Source organism: Molossus molossus, unplaced genomic scaffold, assembly GCF_014108415.1.
Source record: "Molossus molossus isolate mMolMol1 unplaced genomic scaffold, mMolMol1.p scaffold_m16_p_1, whole genome shotgun sequence".
Classification (NCBI taxonomy): Eukaryota; Metazoa; Chordata; class Mammalia; order Chiroptera; family Molossidae; genus Molossus; species Molossus molossus.
The window spans coordinates 126,204,061-126,226,443 of NW_023425344.1; the positions used below are offsets into that span (position 1 = coordinate 126,204,061).

A 22,383-nucleotide genomic window follows, 5' to 3' on the forward strand; every position below is an offset into this window, starting at 1 on the left:
TCTTAAGGGCCCGGCTGGTGTGGCTCAGTAGTTGAGCATTGACCCATGCACCAATCAGTTGCTGGTTCGATTCCCAGTAAGGGCACATGCCCAGGTTGTGGGCCAAATCCCCAATGTGGGGCATGCAGGAGGCAGCCGATTGATGTTCTCTCTCATCATTGTTTCCATCTCTTTCTCTCTCTTCCTTCCTCTCTCTCTAAGGTCAATAAAGAAAAATATTTTTAAAAGAAAAAAGAAATCTTAAGGAGAATATATTTACAGTATTTATAGACAAAAATCTGGGTATAAATGGACCCATGCAGTTCAAATCCATGTTGTTTAAGGGTTAACTGGAATTCTCTTTATTTACTCATTCTTTAAGGCATTTTCAGGATTGAGGCTTCTAATTATGAGATTTCTAATCTTGACATGGAGATTAACTTTAATTTAAATGTGAAAGTCAAAATAATAATAACATAACTTTCAAATTAACAACTGAATAGTTAAATTTGAATTTTATATGGGAATTCAATTTCTCATGATTATGCCATATAAGGGGAATTGTTAGTAAACTCATGTTCTGAAAAACATGTATACTTTTAATTTTTTAGTGCTGATATTTTTTTTTGAATATAATATGTAGGCTATCCTGAATAATATTTGAAAGAAAAATAAATGTGTTCTACAAACATTTTGTTGTTGCTGTTAATCCTCACCCGAGGATACTGATGTGAGAGAGACACACACATCGATATTCCTGCACATCCCATATCAGGGCCAGGGATTGAACCTGCAACCCAGATACATGCCCCTGACCGGGAATTGAACCTGAGACCCTTTGGCCCACGGGCGGACACTCCAACTGCTGAGCCAAACTGGCTAGGGCTATTTTACAAACTTGAATTTTGGTACACTTGAAAGGAAATTTGTCTATATGGTTGTTATAGGATTTTTAAAAGTGTAGTCTTAATTTTGTCTGTGTTCAGATATCAGTAATGAGATATAAAGAACACAGTAGTGCCCTAGCCGTTTTGACTCAGCAGTTAGTTTTAGTCCACAGAACAAAGAGTTGTGGGATCGACTTTGGTCAAGGGCATGTACCTTGGTTGTTGTTTGATCCTGGCCCTGGTCAGGGTTGTGTGGGAGGCGGCCAGTTGATGTGTCCCTCTCACATCGATGTTTCTCTGTCTCTCTCCCTCCCTCCTTCCCACTTTATCTGAAAATCAATGGAAAAATATCCTTGGGTGAGAATTTTTTAAAAAAGAATACAGTAGGAACAGGATATGTAATTGTTTATAACTATTACGAGGCATGCACTTAGAGGAGTTTACCCTGTGTTCAAAATGAAAACAAAATGAACTACGACGACCAAAATGCTGTGTTTTATGTGGAGTAATAATTTATGGACATGCAGATTATACCCTATTACTAAAGGCTAATTACTGGCCTGTTTTCTATTTAGGCTCTTACATCAGTTGTAAATTATAGAGAACCCAAGTCTGTTTGCAAAGCTCCTGAATTGGTAAGTTTGATGATTGCTTAAAAATAATCTTATGAAACATCAATATTAGAAAATAAAAACAGAGAAATGTTAAAATTAATTTGTTTTTGTAGCATTTCTCAGAAAAAAAATACATGAAACTAAATTATTTAAAATAAAAATGATTATCTACATCATATATAATTTGCCATTTAAGGAATGCAATAGGCCGTATATACTATAGTCTTTGTGAAGAAATAACTGAAGGAAAAAAATACTTCATTTTATGGTTTCATTTTTAAAAAATATGGAATGCTTTATCCTTATGCAGGGGCTGTGCTAATCTCTATATGGTTCCAATTTTAGTATATGTGCTGCTGAAGGCAGGCACTGAAGTTTGGGTTTTAAAGTATGTCTGCTTTGAAATAATTTGTATTACTTCTCTTAGAGATTTTATCTGAAATTGAAAAGAAATTTGATGCTTACTTTTTTTTTATAACCATTAAAGGAACTTAATTATAAGGTGGATGTTAGAGTAAAAAACTACTTGTTTAATGTCAAAAGTTATAGAACTACTCAAAACTCATGTAGGTGTTCTTTTGAAACTTCTGTCAGTATTTTATTGTTCACTAAGTGTTGATTAGATTTTTGACTTGTTTATAGTTTTAAAAAAATTTACCTTATGACATATATTTTAAGTTCTTTAGTTCATGTTCATAATTTTTAAAACATCAGCTTTAGGATGTCAGAGTCCTTATTTATTGATATTTTGTACTGTTGTCACTTAGCCTCTTTTGAGGCATAATATGTACAGAAGGGCCCTTTATAAAATTTACTGTCAATTTCTATTTGAGCTTGCTAAGTACTGTGACAACTTACTAAAGAAATCAGCGAAGGGGATGACTGAGAATGAAGTGGAAGATAAACTTACCAGCTTCATTACTGTTTTCAAATATATCGATGATAAGGATGTTTTTCAAAAGGTAAGTTGTGAATATAGAAGTTTTATTTGTTTTAGTCAGATTTGATTTATTTTTTAAAGTAAAGTCATCAGAAAGGAAGTAATCTTTAGAAATATTTTTTAATATAGTTCTACGCAAGAATGCTGGCGAAACGTTTAATTCACGGGTTATCAATGTCTATGGATTCTGAAGAAGCCATGATCAATAAATTAAAGGTAACTTAAGCCTTTGATCTGATAATATCCTAGAAATTATTCCCCTAGCACATAAAGATGTTCATTGCAGCATTATATATAATAATAGGATTATATATAATAATAGGAAATAATTCAACAGGTTATTGGTTAAATGTGTAATGGTATATTCATATGGTGGGATAAGCAAATACTCTACTAAAAGGATAGATCTCTCTATATTGATACAGACTTATCCACAAGATAAACAGTGTTAAAAGATTTGTAATACTTTTATTATTTAAAAAAAAATTATTTTTATTGATTTTTAGAGCGAGAGGAAGGAAGAGGGAGGGAGAGAGAGATAGAAACATCGATGAGAGAGAACATGGACTGGCCGCCTCCTGTGTGCCCCACACTGGGGATTTGGCCCACAGCCAGGGTATGTGACCTGACCTGGAATCGTACCGGCAACCTCTTCATGGGTCGATGCTGAACCACTGAATCACACCAGCTGGGCAGATTTTTATTACTTTTAAATGAATATACCTAAAATATTACTTTAAATACAAGTTTTGTAGTGCAGTTGAATTTTAGTTTATTTTTGTATCATTTTAGTGTAAACATTGATGAAATAAGTAGTAGCTGATTTATATTTATCCTGAGATATTCAGTAGTTGATAATTTTCCTGTATAGTAGACTTGAATATAATATGCAGACCCTTGATCATAGACCTAGCAATAGTAATGTGTTCTTATTAATATGGTTTGTTATTTTTCTTTTTAAATCACATATTTTTAAAAACTGTTTTTACAGCAAGCATGTGGTTATGAATTTACCAGCAAGCTACATCGGATGTATACAGATATGAGTGTCAGTGCTGATCTCAACAATAAGTTCAACAATTTTATCAAAAATCAAGACACAGTAATAGATTTGGGAATTAGTTTTCAAATATATGTTCTACAGGTATGAATATATGTTTTATTATTGTAGGCATTTACTGATCATTTAAAATAGTCTGATCCAAAGGATTAATAAATGGAGGCCTGATTACATTTCTTTCAATCAATGGATTATAGCTTCTAAAGTTATATGTTATATTGATTTGGAAAGAAATGTGCCATGATAGTGATGCTGATGAGTTTTATCAATATTTTGAGTAAGGAAAAAAGAGGTGCTTTAGTTGTTTAAATCATTTTATAAATATTTATTTTCAAGTTAGATGTTGTCTGTTTAACTTTTTATTTTACTTTTTTACTTCTAGGCTGGTGCATGGCCTCTTACTCAGGCTCCTTCATCTACATTTGCGATTCCCCAGGAATTGGAAAAAAGTGTACAGATGGTAAGTTTGCAGAATATATATTAGACAATCTAAGGAGTTTTAATAATTGTCTCCATGTTATATCCCTTAAAAATTTTTTTCCAAAGTCTTAATAGCTTGTGTTATAAAAATATATTTATAAATTATAGTTAGTGTACTTGTAGGAAGAATGTAAATTATTATAGTTACTAATATTAAAATTCAAATGCTAAGGTTGTGATAGAGTTCTTTGTAAAGCCATGTCTCTTATTCTTAGTTAATTGTATTATCTGCTTTTTAGCAGGTTTAAATTAGAAAAAAATTTAATATTAGAAGAAAGTTTAGAACCTACTTAAAACAGTCATTTTCTAACTTTTTATCTGAATTTTGAACCATTTTTATACCTCATTTATCCCTTGTAGTAGTTATTTTTATTTCTGGGCTGTTATTTAGGTAAATATGTATGGAATGTGAAATATTCTAGAAAAATGGGTTGAAGTTGGAAAATTCAAAGTAAAAGTTGTCTTAGAATGTGACTGAATAGAAACCTTAGAATACTTTACCAAAAGCTTTTAATGAGACTGTACAGACTATATCTTTTAACAGCTTTATTGAAATATAATTCATATATCAGATGTCTTAGTCTATTCAGGCTACTATAACAAAATATAGCAGACTAGGTAGCTTACAAACAACAGAAATTTATTTCTCACAGCTCTGGAGGCTGGAAGTCTGAGATCAAGGTACCATGTGCCAGGGCCCTCTTTAGGTTACAGACTTCTTGTATTCTCACATAGTAAAAGGAGCTAGGGAGCTGTCTGGGGTCTATTTTATAGTAGTACTAATTCCATCATGAGGGCTCCAACTTCATGATATAAATCTCCTCCCAAAGGCCCCACCTTCTAGTACCATCACATTACACATTAGAATTTCAACATATGAATTTGGGGGGACATAAACATTCAAACAATGATACTCTCAATTCATTCATTTAAAGTATACAGTTTTAGTGATTTTCAGTATATTCACATAGTTTTGCAACCATCATCACCGCAATTAATTGTAGAACATTTAATTATCCTAAAATTACTCCAAAAGAAATCCACTATGCATTAGTAATCACTCCCCATTTACCTCCAACTGTCTTCTCCCCTTCCCTAGCCAATCTATAGATTTGCCTATTCTGGATATCTCATATAGAGTCATATCATATGTGGTCTTTTGTAACTGACTTCATCCACTTATCATAATTTAGTTCATCTATGTTGTAGCACGTGTCAATAGTTCATTTTTTTTTATTGCCAAATATTCCACTGTATGGATATACTGCATTTTATTTATTCATTTATCAGTTGATGGACATATGGGTTGTTTCTACTGAGTAATGCTGCTATAAACATTCATGTACAAGTTTTTGAGTGAACATGTTTTCATTTCTCATGAAAGTGACTCTTTGATTCTCTAACTCACCAAAAGAAGCTTCTTATTTCTTGATTGGATGGAAGTTTGGGTAGTATTTTTTGTCTACAGAACTCTCATGATCTTTTTTTCCCCTTTATTGTTGAATGTATTACAGATGTTCCTCATTTTTCCCCCATTGACCCCCTCCTCCCCACTCCCGCCCCCCTCCTGCCTTTTCCCACACTGTTGTCTGTGTATATTGGTTATGCATATAAGTTCTTTGGCTTATTTCTTCCCACCCCCCCAACCCCCTTCTCTTTGAGGTTTGTCAGTCTAGCAACCAATTTGTTCTTCTTAATCCCTTCACCTTTTTCACCCATTCCCCCAACCCCCCTCCCATCTGGCAACCAACAAAATGTTTTCTGTATCTATGAGAATGTTTCTGTTCTGCCTGTTAATTTGTTTGTAGATTCCATTGTCAATAGATATGTATTCATTGCCATTTTGTTTGTTCATATATTTTATCTTTTTCTTCAAAAAGACCCTTCAACATTTCATATAACGGTTTGGTGGTGATGAACTCCTTTAGATTTTTCTTGTCTGGGAAAGTCTTTATATGGCCATTGATTCTAAATGACAGCTTTGCCCGATAGAGTGATCTTGGTTGTAGGTCATTGCTTTTCATCACCTTGAATATCTCTTGCCACTCCCTTCTGGCCTGCAAAGTTTCTTTTGAGAAATCAGCTGACAGTCTAATGGGAACTCCCTTGTAGGTAACTAACGGCTTTTCTCTTGCTGCCTTTAATATTCTCTCTTTGTCTTGAACCTTTTGCATTTTGATGATGATGTGTCTTGGTGTGGGCCTCTTGGGGTTCATCTTGTTTGGGACTCTCTGTGCTTCCTGGACGTGTATGTCTGTTTCCTTCACCAAGTTAGGGAAATTTTCTGCCATTATTGTTTCAAATAGGTTTTTGATTTCTTGTTCTCTTCTCACTGTCTTTTAAAAGCCTCTGATTGGCAGTTATTTGAGGTTGTGAACCATTGAGTTATACATACATTTATGAAGTTTAAAATGAAATGGTATTTGATTACACTATTTCCAGAGATGTTCACAATGGGTAGTTTGAATTATTTTTTACAGTATGTTATTTTTGTTTCTTTCAAAATAAAGATTATATATAAAATAACAGTGTAGGTTCTGGAATCATAATTTCTGGTTTCAAATATCAGTTCTGTCATTTACTATGATCTGTGTCTTTGGGCAATTAACTTTTTAATTTTTTGTTAGTTGACAGTAGTATTACCTCAGAGTGTTAATATGAAAATGAAATGAAATCATGTAAAGCACTAAAGCACTTAGCCTGGTGTATAGTACTCAAACGGTAGCTGATTGAACAAGTAATAATTAAGTAGTAGTGGTTATAGCAGAGTACAACCAGGTGGATTTCAAGATACCAGGCATTAAGTAGACTTTCAAAATAGAGGTGTCATTTAGGATTTTTGCATTTTCTTAGAAAAGTCTTTTTTTTTTTGTTATCCTCACCCGAGGACATTTTTCCAGTTTTTGTTCAGATAGAGTGGGATGGAGAGAGAGAGAGAGAGAGAAACATTGACGTGAAGGGGACACATCGAGTGGCTGCCACCCACATGACCCAACCAGGGCCGGGGACAAACTGCAACCAAGGTGCATGCCCTTAGCGGGAACCGAAACCGGGTCTCTCTGGACCATAGGCCAGTGCTCTACTGCTGAGCCAAACTGGCCAGGGCTAGAAAAGTCTTTAAAACAAAAACCATTGAAACTGTATGAAGAGCATTCATTTGGATGGGCAGAGTATTAGCCCAGATTATTATGAAGTTTGCAGAAAGGATAGATGCAAACTAGAGCAAGGGATTAGGTAACCAAAAAGTAAAGGCATTTTCATATTTTGTGACCGGCAAGAAAAACTGACCCTTCACCTTTGACAGTCTTTTCATTTCTTCTTAGGAGCCTGCTTTTCAGACTGAAATTAAGGCAGATGGGGGCTGGCAGAAATAAAGTGTCTTTATGTTGTTCTTCTCTCACCCCTTTAAATGATTATTTTCCAATAGTAATATTTTATTTTTTGGCGACAAAAAAATTTTGTTTTTCAATTATAGTTTCAGGTGCTCAGTTGTTTGAGAGTTGTCCCATGGACTGAGAGGTCCTGGTTCAATTCCAGTCAGGGCACATGCCTGGTTGTGGGCTTGGTCCCCAGTAGGAGGCGTGCAGGAGGTGGCCGATTGATGTTTATCTCTCATGTCAATGTTTCTATCTCTTTCCCTTCCTCTCTCTCTCTTAAAAAAAATAAAATCAATAAAAACATATTTTTTTAAAAAGACATTTTGCCTGGTTGGTGTGGCTCAGTGGTTGAATGTCAACCCCATGCATCAAGAGATTGCCAGTTTGATTCCTGGTCAGGGCACATGCCCAGGTTGTGGGCCCAATCCCCAGTGGGGGAAATATAGGAGGTGGCCGATTGATGTTCTGTCTCATTGATGTTTCTATCTCTCCCTATCTCTTCCTATCTCTCTAAAAATCAATAAACAAAATTTTTTTAAAAAGGACATTATATAACTTACTAAGTGATCATCCTGATAAATCTCATGTCTGTCTGACACCATACATAGTTATTACAATATTATTGACTGTATTCTCTATGTTATACCTTACATTCCCATGACTATATTTTAACTACCAATTTGTACTTCTTAATCCCTTCTACTTTTTTCACTCATGCTCCCAAACCCCTTCCCATCTGGCAACCGTAAAAAATGTTCTTTGGTCCTGACTGGTTTGGCTCAGCAATTGGAGCATCAGCCTGCAGACCAGAGAGTCCTGGGTTTGGTTCCCGCTGGGGGAACGTACCCAAAACAAAACAAAAAAATTGTTCTTTGTATCTGTGAATATGTTTCTGTTCCACTTGTTTATTTATTTATTTTAAAATTTTTCCTTATTGATTTTTAGAAAGAGAGGAAGGGAGAGGGAGAGAGAGAGAGATGGAAACATTGACGAGATAGAACATCACCTGGCCGCCTTCTGCATGCCCCCCACTGGGGATTGGGCCCACAACCTGGGCATGTGTCCTGACCGGGAATTGAACCAGCGACCTCTTGGTGCATGGGTCGATGCTCAACCACTGAGCCACACCGGCTGGGCTTATTTTGTTTTCTAAATTCAGTTGTTGATACATATGTACAGGGTGGGACAAAAGTAGGTTTACAGTTGTTCGTATGGAAAATAATACAGTAATTAATAAATAACGCAAGAATAAACTTTGTATTTTGCATCCTCACAATTATGAACCTATTTTTGCCCCACCCTATATTGCCATTTTATTATTCATATTTTTTACCTTTTTGTTTTTTCTTCTTCTTAAATAAGACCCTTTAACATTACATGTAATACTGGTTTGATGGTGACGAACTCCTTTAGTTTTTTTTTAATCCTCACCTGAGGATATTTTTCCATTTATCTTCAGATAGAGTGGGAAGGAGGGAGGGAGAGAGACAGAGAAACATTGATGTGAGAGGGACACATCGACTGGTTGCCTCCTGAACAACCCCAAACAGAGTTGGGGACGAGCTGCAACTGGATTGAACCTGTGACTCATTGGTCTGTGGGCCAGTGCTCTAACCACTGACCCAAACTGGCCAGGGCTTAGCTTTTTAAAAAATCTTTATTGTTGAAAGTATTACAGATGACTCCCCCTCTTTCCCCCCATTGACTCCCTCCTCCCCCCTCCCATGCCCCTCCTGCCTTCCCTACACTATTGCCTGTGTCCATTGGTTATGCATATATGCAAATATCCTTTAGCTTTTTCTTGTCTGGGAAGCTCTTTATCTCTCCTTCCATTCTAAATGATAGCTTTGCTGGGTAGAGTAGTCTTGGTTGTAGGTCCTTGCTTTTTATCACTTTGAGTATTTCTTGCCAAAAGTTTCTGTTGAGAAATCAGCTGATAGTCTTATTGGAACTCCCTTATAGGTAACTAACTGCTTTTCTCTTACTGCTTAAATATTCTCTCTTTGTGTCTAACCTTTGGCATTTTAATTATGATGTGTATTGGTCTGGGCTTCTTTGGGTTCATCTTGTTTGGGACTAACTCTTTCTGAACATGTATGCCTGTTCCCTTGACCAGATTAGGGAAGTTTTCTGTCATTATTTTTTCAAATTGGTTTTCAATTCCTTGCTCTCTCTCTTCTTCTAGCACCTCCTTGATACAAATGGTGGTACACTTAAAGTTGTTCCAGAGGCAACATTTTTTTTGGTATCCTCATTTTTTTTGGTATTCCTTCTTTTGTTCTTTTTCTTTCGTTGTCTATTTCCATGATTATGCATACATGCATATAAGTTCTGTGGTTTATCCCCACCCTCTTTTTGTTGTTCTTATTGGGTGTTTTTTGCTTCCTTATCTTCCAAATCTCTGATTTGATCCTCTGCTTCATCTACCCCGCTGTTAATTCCCTGTAATGTATTTTTCATTTCAGTTAATGTAGTCTTCATTTCTGACTGGCTCTTTTTTGTTTTCTAGTTTCATTTTTTTTTCTTATCCTCACCCAGGGGCCTTTTTGCATTTATCTTCAGATAGAGTGGAAGGGAGAGAGAGGGGAAGAGAGAGAGAGAGAAACATCGATGTAAGAGAGACGCATCGAGTGGTTGCCACCCTCACGACCCCAACTGGGGCCGGGGACAAACTGCAACTGAGGAATGTGCCCTTAGTGGGAACCGAACCCGGGACTCTCTGGTCCGCAGGCCAACACTCTAACTGCTGAGCAAAACCAACCAGGGCTCTAGTTTCGTTTTTATGTTTCCTATCTTTGTTGAAGTTCTTATTAAGTTCATCTACTCTTCCCCTTAGTTTAGTGAGCATCCTTATAACCAGTGTTTTTAATTCTACATCTAGTAGATTGCTTGCTTCCATTTTGTTTAGTTTTTTTTATGAAGTTTTGTTCTGTTCTTTAATTTGGGACATGTTTCTTTGTCTCTTCATTTTGGTAGCCTCCCTGCATTTGTTTCTATGTATTAAATAGAACTGCTACTTTCCCTAGGCTTGGTAGAGTGGCCTATGTAGTAGGTGTCCTGTAGGGTTCAGTGGTGCACAGCCTCCCTGTTCGCCCAAAGTAGGTGCTCCAGGTGCATGCCTCCCCTCCCTACACACACCACACACCTTGCTTCCCTGGAGGCTGTGTACACCCTCCTGTTGTAGTTAAGCCTTTATTGCTATTGGCATATCAGTGGGAAGGACTTAACCCCCAGGCCCATCAGCTGCAAGTACTGGCTGTGACCAGGATCAGCTGTGCAGTGGCCCACACACAGAAAAGGACTTGCTTCAGTGGGACTTGGGTGCCCACTGAGTCTGCCTCTTGAGTGTGTTGCTTATGGAAGAGGATGGTTGGTGCTTAGATGTAGTCTGAAGCTGTCCACTGTGTGTACTGGGGTCTTCTGGGAGGTATAGGCCAGGGTCAGCCTTCACCTTGGTTCTGCCGGGAGCCACCCACCACGATCTACAAAGCGATAGGCCGATATAGCTGCAACTAGGCGTGTAGGTGCCCGGTAGAGGCCAAGCTTTGAACCAAGGCCAGCTGCTGCTAGTGCTTGGCCTGGGGGCACTTAGGAAGAGATATGGGGCACACTGAGACCAGATGCTCCTTGTTTGAGAAATTTTAGGAAAACTAATAATTTTTAATACCATAAACTCTATTTATTTATTTTTTATTTTATCCTCACCCGAGGACATTTTTCCATTTTTTGTTCAGATAGAGTGGGAGAGAGAGAGAGGAAGAGAAGAGAGAGAAACATCAATGTGAGAGAGACACATCCAGTGGTTGCCACCCACACAACTCCAACCGGGGCCGGGGACAAACTGCAACTGAGGTGCATGCCCTTAGCGGAAACCGAACTCTGTTCTCTCAGGACCGCAGGCCAACTCTCTAACCGCTGAGCCAAACTGGCCAGGGCTAAACTCTATTTATTAATGTGTGACCTTCATCAGGTTTCAGTTTCCTTACTTAGGAATAGGAAGTGGGTTTCTTTCCTACTGTGAAATTATACTTCTAAGAATATTGTTCTTTCCATTTGGATTTTCTTTAATTACCAGTAGAGGGAGTTTGTAGTCTTATTTTATCCTAATCCAAGTTTTTTTTGTTTTGTTTTTGTTTTATCCTCACCCAAGGACATTTTTCGATATTTTGTTCAGAAAGAGTGGGAGGGAGAGAGAGAGAGAGAAACATCGACGTGAAAGCGACACATCGAGTGGTTGCCACCCACACGACCCAACCAGGGCTGGGGACAAACTGCAACCAAGGTACGTGCCCTTAGCGGGAACCGAACCCGGATCTCTCTGGACCGCAGGCCGATGCTCTAACCGCTGAGCCAAACCGGCCAGGGCCTAATCCAAGTTTTCAATTACATAGGAATGAAAACCCATCTGTGTTTCTTAACAGTGTACATTTTCCCCATGTAAATTAATTCATTTTACATTAGTGATCATTTATATTTTTTATATCTTAATCTTTAATATAGCTATTTATCAAAAATTATTTTCATTTTACATATATGAATTTTAAAACTGGAAATTAAGCTTTAATTAGAAGTAATTTATTTTGCACATTTGACCAGTAAATTTTGTTTTATTTCTTTTTTGTTGTTTACCTGGTCCACAAACTTGAATAATGTATATTAATGCAACTCTCAATTAGAAGTGAATAAACGAATTGAATATGAAATGTTCATTTTTAAGGGCATTTGAATTCTGATTATGCCCTCAAATGGTATGTGAAAGATGCTGAAGTTTAGTCAAGATATATTTGTTACTAATAAACTTTGATAATGATTATTTTATGGTATAGTTAAGCAAGGTTTTGCAACTTTTTTTTTTCTCACACAAGAATATGCTTTTTTTCTTTGTTATAGAGAGAGAGAGAGAGAGAGAGAGAGAGAGAGAGAGAGAGAAAGAGAGAGAGAAACATTGATTGCTGCCTCCCCTACGTGCCCCAACCAGGATTGAACCCACAACCTGGGCATGTGCCCTTCCAGGAATCGAACCCTTTGACCTGAATATTTTTGTTATGACTGGCTTATCAGATTTTAAATTAAAGGATAAAGGAATGGGATTTTTTTGGCATATCGATATCATCATCAATAAAACTTTACTGATAGTACCAGTTGCTAGGAGTAAACAGAAAAGTTAAAGGAGGTAAGACATGTGCCTTCAGAGCTTTGAATGTATATCCTAAAGCTAGTTTTATACTTAAATAATTTGTAAAGAGTATTTTAAACTTTGGTTTTAAAGTTTGGTTTAAAAAAATGTTTTAATTTGCTTTTGTCTACAAATTTATTATAAGTGTTTCATAATTGAGTTGTATAGCAGTAATTGAATTTTATTGACACCCTTGGAGGTTATTAATTAGTCAAAGCATATCTCTGGGATCCCTTTTTTTATTTTTAATTCTCACCTGAGGACATTTTTGCATTCATCTTCAGATAGAGACGGGAGGAAAAGAGCACGGGAGGGAGAGAGAAACATTGATGTGAGAGAGTCACCTTGAGTGGTTGCCACCCACACAACCCCAACTGGGGCTGGGGACAAATTGCAACCAAGGTAGGTGCCTTTAGCAGGAACTGAACCTGGATCTCTCTGGTCCGCGGGCCAATGCTCTAACCGCTGATCCAAACTGGCCAAGGCTCTAGGATCCTTTTATGACATATTTTTATTTTCTCTTTACCTACATTAGAACCAGGAAGAAAATCTTAAGTATTCCAGTTGCCAGTCATTTCCTATTTATCATGCAAAGGGATTGGTGGATTTGCTCATAGAGGAGAATGATGTTCCCTTACAGGGAAACATACTTGACAAGTGTGAGCTTCCCAGGACAAGGCAAAGTTGGAATAAACTGCTGAAAGAATTTATTAATTCCCTTGACTAGCAGTTATCAGTTTTGTTGTAAGGAATGGACATAATGCCTCTGGTAGGTCAGTTACTAATTGCTTTATTTAAACTTCTTTTTGAAAGTACAAAAGGTAAAGTTTGATATATAAATAAAATCTTTAGGTATATTACATGTGGTACATCATACTAAAAAGTCTGTTCACACCCTGGCCAGTGTGTCTCAGTCATCCTGTGCACTGAAAAGTTGCTGATTCGATTCTGTTAAGGCACAAGGACTTGTTCCCTTCGGGGGCATGCAGGAGGCAGCTGATTGATGTTTCACTCTCATATCAATGTTTCTCTCCCTCTCCCTTCCTCTTTTCCTCTCAAAATCAGTAAAAATCCTAAAAGAAAATGTCCATAATTCTGAATTGTGAGATGGTGCATTTATTTTTCATTTTTGCAATAAAGTTAAGTTTTTATCTTTTTTATATTTCAGTATTATCTTCTCACTGTATATTATGTAACAGCTCGTTAAAGGATATGAACTTTGGCCCTGGCCGGTTTGGCTCAGTGGTTAGAGCATTGACCTGAGGTCCAGAGAGACCTGGGTTCGGTTCCTGCTAAGGGCATGTACCTTGGTTGCGGTTTGTCCCCGGCCCTGGTTGGGTCATGTGGGTGGCAACTACTCGATGTGTCCCTTTCACATCGATGTTTCTCTCTCTCTCTCCCTCCAACTCTATCTGAACAAAATATCGAAAAATGTCCTCAGGTGAGGATAAAAAAAAAAAAAAAAAAGATAGGAACTCTGTCCTGGCTGGGTAGTTCAGTTGGTTAGAGTATCATCCTGATATGCCAGGTTGTGGGTTTCATCTCCAGTCAGGGCACATGCAAGAACCATCCAGTGAATATAAGTGGAACAACAAATTGATGTTTCTCTCTCTCTCTCAAATCAATTAAAAATAATAATTTAAAAAAGATATGAACTCTGTGTGTTTTGGACTGGTGTCCTACAATTACACATTCAGTCCAACAAAAAATTTCTAAGTTACAATAATAGAATGTTAAATTTAATTTTTTGCAATAATATGAATGAAATAAGATACAAAAACAAGTACTCTGAATCTTTTCTTGTATTAGTATTTGACTAGATGTGGAAGTTAAATCATAATTGTAACTTTATAGGTAACCACAAATATATTAGTCATCCTGTCCTTCAGCAAAGATATACATTGGCCAATAGATTAGAAATAAAGGTATGGCTTGTGTTTTCATATTAAAATTTATATAATGGTTTTTTGGATCAGTAATTAATATTTATGAAGTCTAAATTGGTAACTTTAAAAAATGATATTGAATCATTATGTCATTTCTGAATTTATACAAAAAGTCAAATTTACAGGGCTGCGTTTTAGTGGAGAATACCCTGGACAAGGTTGTAAGTGAAAAGAGCTGGAGTAATATTTGTATGATGTTGCTTAAAGACTTGCACAAATGTGTTTTCTCATGTGTAAAATTAGTAGGTATACCAGATGGGCAATAATGTCTTTTATATGTGGACATTTTTTTTAACTTTTTTAGTGTATTAATAGCCAAGTAAGTTGTTACATAACTGAAAATAATTTGATTTTTTAAAATTTTTTTACAGTTTGAATTATTTTACAGCCAGCATTTCAGTGGGAGGAAACTTACATGGTTACATTATCTCTGCACAGGTAAAATGAACTTAATTATATCTAGTTTAATGAAATTGATCTGCTCTGATTATATTAATAATTTAGAAAGAAATTTTCTATAGCCTAATTGTAGATTGCTTCCCCCTACCCCCCATTATGGTTTTTAATCTTTTCTCTTCTACATTCCTTTCTGGTTACCATTAAAGCAACTAATAAAGAAAATCAAGTGCAGCAGTTTTTTTAATAGTTATGCTGCTTATATTATTACTGCTTATTTTTTAAATTTCTGAATTTTATAATGGTTTATTACATTTCTGTAGCAAGCAACTTTTTATATACATTAGAATTTTATTTAGGAACTTGATGAGTTAAATACTCTGAAAACCGTGATCTCTCTAAATATGCCAGATACAAACACACATTATATTAACTATTATAACTAATTTTTATAGCATCATAAGGAGACATAACCTTTTGATTTTTATTTTTGGTACCGTTAGCAAATTGCAGAATGTCCCAGTTAATTTCCAGTTTTAGAAAAGATGAACCAGAATCTAATCATTTCCTTTGCTTCTTTCTGGATCAGGGAGAGTCACTATTAATTTATTATTATTAGTTAACAATTATTATTATTTATTATTTTAAGTAGAGGTAATACCTGAATGATTATACACTGTGTATAATTGCTCTAAGTTATCTGAAGATGTTAGTCAAAGAAACATATTTTCTCTATGCTTTGAAAAATGCAATAAAACTAACTTTTCTTTAAGAAGAAAACTAACTTTTCTATAAGAAGGAAAGGGTGTATATGTTGATATGTCTTAGAAATGGTACAAGAAAGTATCTCTTAGAAATGGTAGAAGAAAATCCCATAACCTTTATTAGGCAAGTCTCTCTATTTATTCACCTAAGAATAATTTCATGTAAGTAGTTTCTCTTAAGTGCCATTTATTTGACTAATTGACATTTGGAATGTGATCTCTTATGGTAGTAATACTAGGTCATAATAATTAGTATATAGTAATACATATTTATAAAAGTTTATCTTTATTGAACAACTGGGGCATTTTAATTTTTTCAATAGTTTGTGAAATAGAGATGTTTATTGATATTTTTAATAAGTGGTAACTTATTCGCTGGCCTTTAATTTTATATCTTGTGAATATTTTCTGCTCTCATTTAGTAAATATAATTGATTTTAAGGGAAATATTGCTGGACTAGTTTTTTAGATAATTAAAAAAACAAATATATATATATATATATATATATTTTTTTTTATCCTCACCCGAGGACATTTTTCCATTTTTTATTCAGATAGAGCGGGAAGGAGAGAGAGGAAGAGAGAGAGAGAGAGAGAGAAACATCGACGTGGGACACATCGAGTGGCTGCCACCCACATGACCCAACCAGGGCCGGGGACAAACTGCAGCCAAGGTACATGCCCTTAATGGGAACTGAACCCTGGTCTCTGTGGACCGCAGGCTGACGCTCTAACCGCTGAGCCAATAATGGGAACTGAACCCGGGTCTCTGTGGACCACAGGCTGACACTCTAACCGCTGAGCCAAACCAGCCAGGGCACAAATATATATTAATGTACTTGAATTTAATTTACTTTTACTTCCCCATCATATCTATCTTGGGGAGTTTAAACTCTTGATTATTCTCATTACCTTAGCAATAATCAACCTGTAACCTAAAGTAATTTTAATGAGAGTTGTACTTTTCTGGTGTTTGGTAACTAGTTGTATGCAGAAAGAAAACAAAACAAAACTGTGTACATAGTTTTTGTGTTTGGAATTTGACCTGGAAACAGTTATCAATAACATCGAAGTAGGAAAGAAAACAACTTTCTTTTTGTGTTTTTCAACTATATACTAAATTCCCAAGCAGGGCCATAATTTTCAGATTTTTGGACCTCTTTTATTTGTTTTTATAATCTTGTTTTAGTGTTGTGTGTTTATATCTTAATTAAAGCCAAATAGTTTCTTCCTTTGGAAAGGGGTGTTAACCTCATAAATTTATTTCTTGTTTTGAGTTACTGAAAGGGCTGAAAATACCTGTGATCTATCAATGAAACTATTGAGTTGAGCTTTGTTTTTGTTTATTTATTCACTAAACAAAAGGTTCCCAAACACCATCTATATTTAAGATACTTGTTCTGGAGTACCTAAAATGTTGGCTCTGATCATGGACTAATCACTCAGAGTTGTTTCTTGAGAATGCCTATATTTTGTACTTATACATGTAATCAAAATTACTCTTTTCTAGTCCATTTCCACATTCCCAGGTATTTTTATGTTATAAGCCAAGAGGCTTCACAGATTGTTGGAAATGGGTATAAAGTGGCATTTGAAGGAATTTAGAATCAGAAGATGTAGAGTTAAGTACTAGCTTTGTATCCTTGAGCAGGTTACTTCTCTGAGTCTGTTTCCTTATCCTTTATCTTTGTGAAATTCATTTATCAACTGAGAGAACATCTTTTGAGAGTGTAATACCAATAGAAGTAAGAATTTTAAAAATTAAACAATCTACATCAATGATTTTCAGTGTTTTTCATCTCATGGCATAACACCAACTAATTTAAAATTCTGCAGCACACCAAAATATATATTTTTTGTTGATGTGATAAGAAAATGGTATAATTTTCGTTCATTCACTTTCTATGGCTATTGTGTTGGCTATTGTCATTTTTTTATTTGACAATCTAATGGAAGAGAGGTCAGTGTCCCTGATTAAGTAGTCAGGTAATACATGTTTAAAAAATTCTGGTGGCTCACTAGTGTGCCTGCTGGAATACACCAATTAAAAATTGCTGATCTACAATATCAGATGTGATAGTTACTGAATGAGAGAAATGAAAATTCCATTGGATTTATGTCTAGGACATTGGATAGAATTATTCTGAGAAAATTTAACTTGATGAAGAGATATAAATACAGAACCTGGAAACTGTTACACTGTCTGGATATAAATAAGTTTCATTTGTGGCAGAGCAAGAAGTTGCAGGAATCCCAGGTCAGTTGCTGAGAGATAAGTTGAGAAAAGATGAACTCAAGGGAAATAACACTTCATTGGATAATATAAAGACATGTAGATAATACACAGATAATATATGTGATAGATCCAGTTAGCACATAGGGAACTGTAAATCATTATGTGTCAGTAGTTACTGTTTGCTAAAATGAAATCTTGGAAATCTGATAAAATGAAAGTCATACAGTATTGTTTGCACATACCTTAAAAGTGATTCTATCACTGACTGAATTCTTCTCATAACAGACTTCAATAATGAGGGATTTTAATATTACCTAACATCCAGTACATATTCATATTTTCCTGATTGTTTCCAGTTACTTGATGCCTGTTATTAATGTAATAAAATATTATTAATTGCGCCCTGGTCAGTTTGCCTCTGAGGTAGAGAGTCAGCCTGCAGACCAGTGAATCTCTGGTTCAGTTCCAGTCTAGGGCACGTGCCCGGTTGTGGTTCGTCCCTAGACCTGGTCAGGTTGGCGGGAGGCAACCAGTCTATGTGTCCCTCTCACATCCATGTTTCTCTGTCTCTCCATTGCTCTCCCTCTCTCTTCCTCCCACTCTATCTTAAGACAAATAGAAAAATATCCTCAGGTGAGGATTAAAAAAATAAATGAATTGCCCTGGCTGGTTTGGCTCAGCAGTTGGAGCGTTGGCCTGCAGTCCCGAGAGACCCAGGTTCGGTTCCCGCTAAGGGCGTGTACCTCGGTTGCAGTTTGTCCCCGGCCCTGGTCGGTCGTGCAGGTGGCAGCTGCTCGATGTGTCCTTTTCACATCGATGTTTCTCTCTCTCTCTCTTCCTCTCTCTCCCTCCCACTCTACCTGAACAAAAAAATATCCTTGGGTGAGGATAAAAAATTTTAAAAAATAAAATAAATAAATAAAATAAATGAATTGCATTTGGTTTTTGAATTTTCCCTCTTTTGTTACTGAATTCACCGGATTTGCCACTCCGGGTGCTCTACTCAATGAGATGTGGGTGTTGCAAGGTAGTTTTTATTTACTTGAAGCAAGTAAAGGAGAACAGTATTCATATCCAAAGCTCTTTCTCCTGGAAAGGAGGCTCAGTCATTGCTTATATACACTATTTGGTCAATTACACGTTGATCTCTTCTTTGCAGTTGGCTACTTTCATCCAGTTGAAATTTCCCTGAAGCTCATCCTGTTTACAGCTGGTTTGCAAAATACTGTGCTACATTCTAACATTTAGCAAGAATAACATTTAGTGATAACATTTAGCACTACCCAGACCTTGAGACCCTTGTATATTTGTCAGGGTTTTGTTTTCTCCTAATTCCCTGGGCTCTGTTCAATGAAGTGAGTTTGGCTTTTTGAGCAGAAACCCCAGGGGAAACAGCTCCTACTTTAATGGTGTTGAACAAGGATACTGTTACCAGAGAGCCAGGTCTAGTGAAAGGAGGCTCAGCTCTCCCCTCTTTGGCTCTTGTCACACTCGAGAAAGAATTCAGATGAGTGACAGGAAGCAGTGTTGAAACAAAGCAAGCAAATTTATTAAGAATACACTTGGCATAAAACACAAGCAGGCAACTCAGCTAGTGTGAATGCTCTGCCTGGTGAAGTTTTAAGGGTTTTATATCCCCCCCCCCAACATAGGTTTCAAGGTTCTTCTGCCAGATAGACTAGATTTCAAAGTCCCCTTTCACATTGTTGTGGCTTTTCCCAGAATTTATGAGAACATTTGGCGATTTTATTGTGGCAAGTCCCAAGAGTGCTGACTTCTTGGTTCAGTGGGTGACACAAACTTCCCTTTTTCCCCCCTTCCCCTTCTCTTGCCCTAGCGGCTATCTTTCCTACCTAACACTACCACTGTATACCCTGCCCTTCTAACTCTTCTGGTTATAATATTGTACTACTCCCACTTTTTTCTTCTGAGTTGGCTAACGACTCACTTTTAAGGTCATTCCTACTAGAATACACTGTTCAGGAATTTCAGCACAGTTAAGATCTGGGGCTTCAAAGAAGGTTGGCAGTAAAATAGTAGGATTGAGGGTGTGACAGCTTTTTATAGTGATGTTAGGATTATCCAACACCACCTGGTATTGAATCATTCTTCCACTTATTAACCAGTTATTTCCCTTGGTTCCAAGGACCATGACTACCTATGAGATTCGTATAGTTAGTGGCTGTCCCATTGTTAACTTTTCTGCTTCTAACATTAACATGCACTCTGCAGCCACTGCCCTCAGGCAGGGCAGCCACCCTTGTGCCACTGTGTCAAGTTTCTTAGAAAAATAGGCAGTCCATCCATCTTAGAGGCCCCAGCATTTGAATGAAAACCTCTACAGCAATTTCTGGAGTCTCAGGCACTTGCAATTCAAAAGGCTTTTCAAAATCAGGCAAGCCCAAGGCCTGAGCTTCTTAGTAGTTTTATCTTTAGTTTTCAAAAGCATTTTAGTGCTCTTTATCCCACTCCAAGGGGGTATTCTCTTCTCCTTTCAACTTATCATATAGGGGCTTGGATATAATACAAAAATTAGGGATCCAGAGCCTACAGAATCCTGTCATTCCCCCCAAAAAAACCCTCTCAATTGCCTCCAGGTCCATGGTGGAGCTATAATGGCTATCATTGCCTTTTGCTCTGTTGGTAGGCTTCTCTGTCCTTAGGAAATATGAAAGCCTTGGTACTTAACTTCTGGTTTGGATATCTGGGCCTTTTTCTGGCATACTTTGTATCCCTTTTCTGCTGGATGGTTTAAGTTCAGAATAGTGTTTCTGTGAATCTTTATCAGAGCTGTGGCAATTAAATGTCATCTGCATATTGTAGAATAGTCCCATTTTCAGTCTTTCACAAGAGCCTGCCCAAAGAGGGCTGGGGAGTTTTTGAAACCTTGTAGTAACACAGTCCAGCAATACTGGGATCTCTGATGGGTGTCAGGATCTTATTGTTCAAATGCAAAAATCTTCTGGGAGTCAAAGTCCAAGGGACTGCAAAAGGAAGCATCCTTTAAATTTAGAACTGTGTAGTATTTGCTAGATCCTGAGGGATTGGCCAACAGGGTAGATGGCTTAGGAACAATGGGTAGGGTGTAATACTTCATTCATGGCCCTTAAGTCATTAACAAATCAATATTCTCCTATGTCTGGTTTTTTAATTGGAAGGGTGAGGGTGTTTCTTTTTTTTAAATCCTCACCCGAGGACATTTTTCCATTTTTTGTTCAGATAGAGTGGAAGAGAGAGAGAGAGAGAGAGAGAGAGAGAGAGAGAGAGAGAGAAACATCGATGTGAAAAGGACACATTGAGTGGCTGCCTCCCACACGACCTAGCCAGGGCCAGGGACACACTGCAACCGAAGTACTTGCCCTTAGCAGGAACTGAACCTGGGTCTCTCTGGACCGCAGGCCAATTGTGGATGAGGGTGTTTCAAAGGCATTCCTTACGGGTGACTGACAAGGCCAGATAACGTCCTGTTCTAACAGTGCTATTAGGACAGAGGCAATTCCTGTTTTTGCCTCAGGTTTCAAGGGATGTTGTTTAACCCTGGTACAGCTGTTTGAGTATGACTTAAACAGGTAGGGCATTCTTTGTCCTTTGGCTTTTCCATGTGTCCAAACAGCCAGATTAACCTGGTCTAGAATCTCTGTGGGTATAGGTTGCTGATCTTTTGGGGTATGATGGAGAAGAGTCATGAAATCTATTCCATTTGGAATCAGTACTTCAACTTGTTCTTGGCTTAAATGTATGGTAGCCCCCAATTTACTTAGTAGTCATAGAGAAAAGAGTGTGACAGCTGTTTTGACCCTATTTCACAAGTCAGGGGCTCAAAGAATTTCTTTGTGTCTGGGTTTCTTGACATTCCTTTAATATTACATTCCCCCTTGGGGGTAGGAAGAACAGAGTAAGTGTCTTCAGTATCTAACAGAAATGCAAATTTTCCCCCTTCTATATTCAAAGTAATCCGGCGTTCCTCATGGAAGATTGAAATGTTATCTTTTGGAACCAAAAGGGAAGCTCCCTGGCCCCATCAGTCTTCATCTGGGTAACTGCAAATAGGAGCTTCCCTTTCTTCTCTGAGGATGATTGTGGCATTTTTTTCTTCCCAGTGACCCTTTTGTTTGCAATATACACATTGGTTAGACTCCAGCTTTGCTGGACACCTTTGATTGGTCCCATGGTGGGGGCTGGGGTCACTCACCCAAAGTGGTCTTCTGCCTCTTATTCCGTAACTACTTAGAGGGCAACAGCCAGAAAAGCAGCTTGCTTTTTCAGCTTTCCTTCTTCCTTTTTTTTCTGTAACATCCATGTTGTTAAAAATCCTAAAGTCTACCTACCAATTGGGAGCTGGGAATGGTAGATCCCACCACTATCTTTTGTAACTTTTTATGGATATTGGAGCACTCTGGGATATGAAGTGGGTATTCAGGATAGCTTCCCTCCCTGGGTCCATGGGGTCTATTGTGGTGTATTGTCTTAAGCATTTTTTCAGTTTTTCTAAGAAGGCTGAAGGGTTTTCATGAGCCTTTTGTTGAAT

The 22,383-nt window shown here is 37.0% G+C and overlaps 1 protein-coding gene and 1 pseudogene across 2 annotated transcripts in view; one reads left to right on the plus strand and one right to left on the minus strand.

Annotated features, from left to right (window-relative positions):
• The window catches only part of CUL2 (cullin 2), a 135,031-nt gene that overhangs the window by 101,144 nt on the left and 11,504 nt on the right, over positions 1-22,383 (plus strand). For both annotated transcript variants that reach the window (XM_036259174.1, XM_036259181.1), the window contains exons 12-17: positions 1,442-1,501; positions 2,314-2,442; positions 2,550-2,636; positions 3,412-3,564; positions 3,863-3,940; positions 14,831-14,897. In XM_036259174.1, the coding sequence (XP_036115067.1) occupies positions 1,442-1,501; positions 2,314-2,442; positions 2,550-2,636; positions 3,412-3,564; positions 3,863-3,940; positions 14,831-14,897 (574 nt within the window). The remainder of the gene's footprint in view (positions 1-1,441; positions 1,502-2,313; positions 2,443-2,549; positions 2,637-3,411; positions 3,565-3,862; positions 3,941-14,830; positions 14,898-22,383) is intronic.
• Positions 1,761-1,850, minus strand: LOC118621861 (annotated as a pseudogene).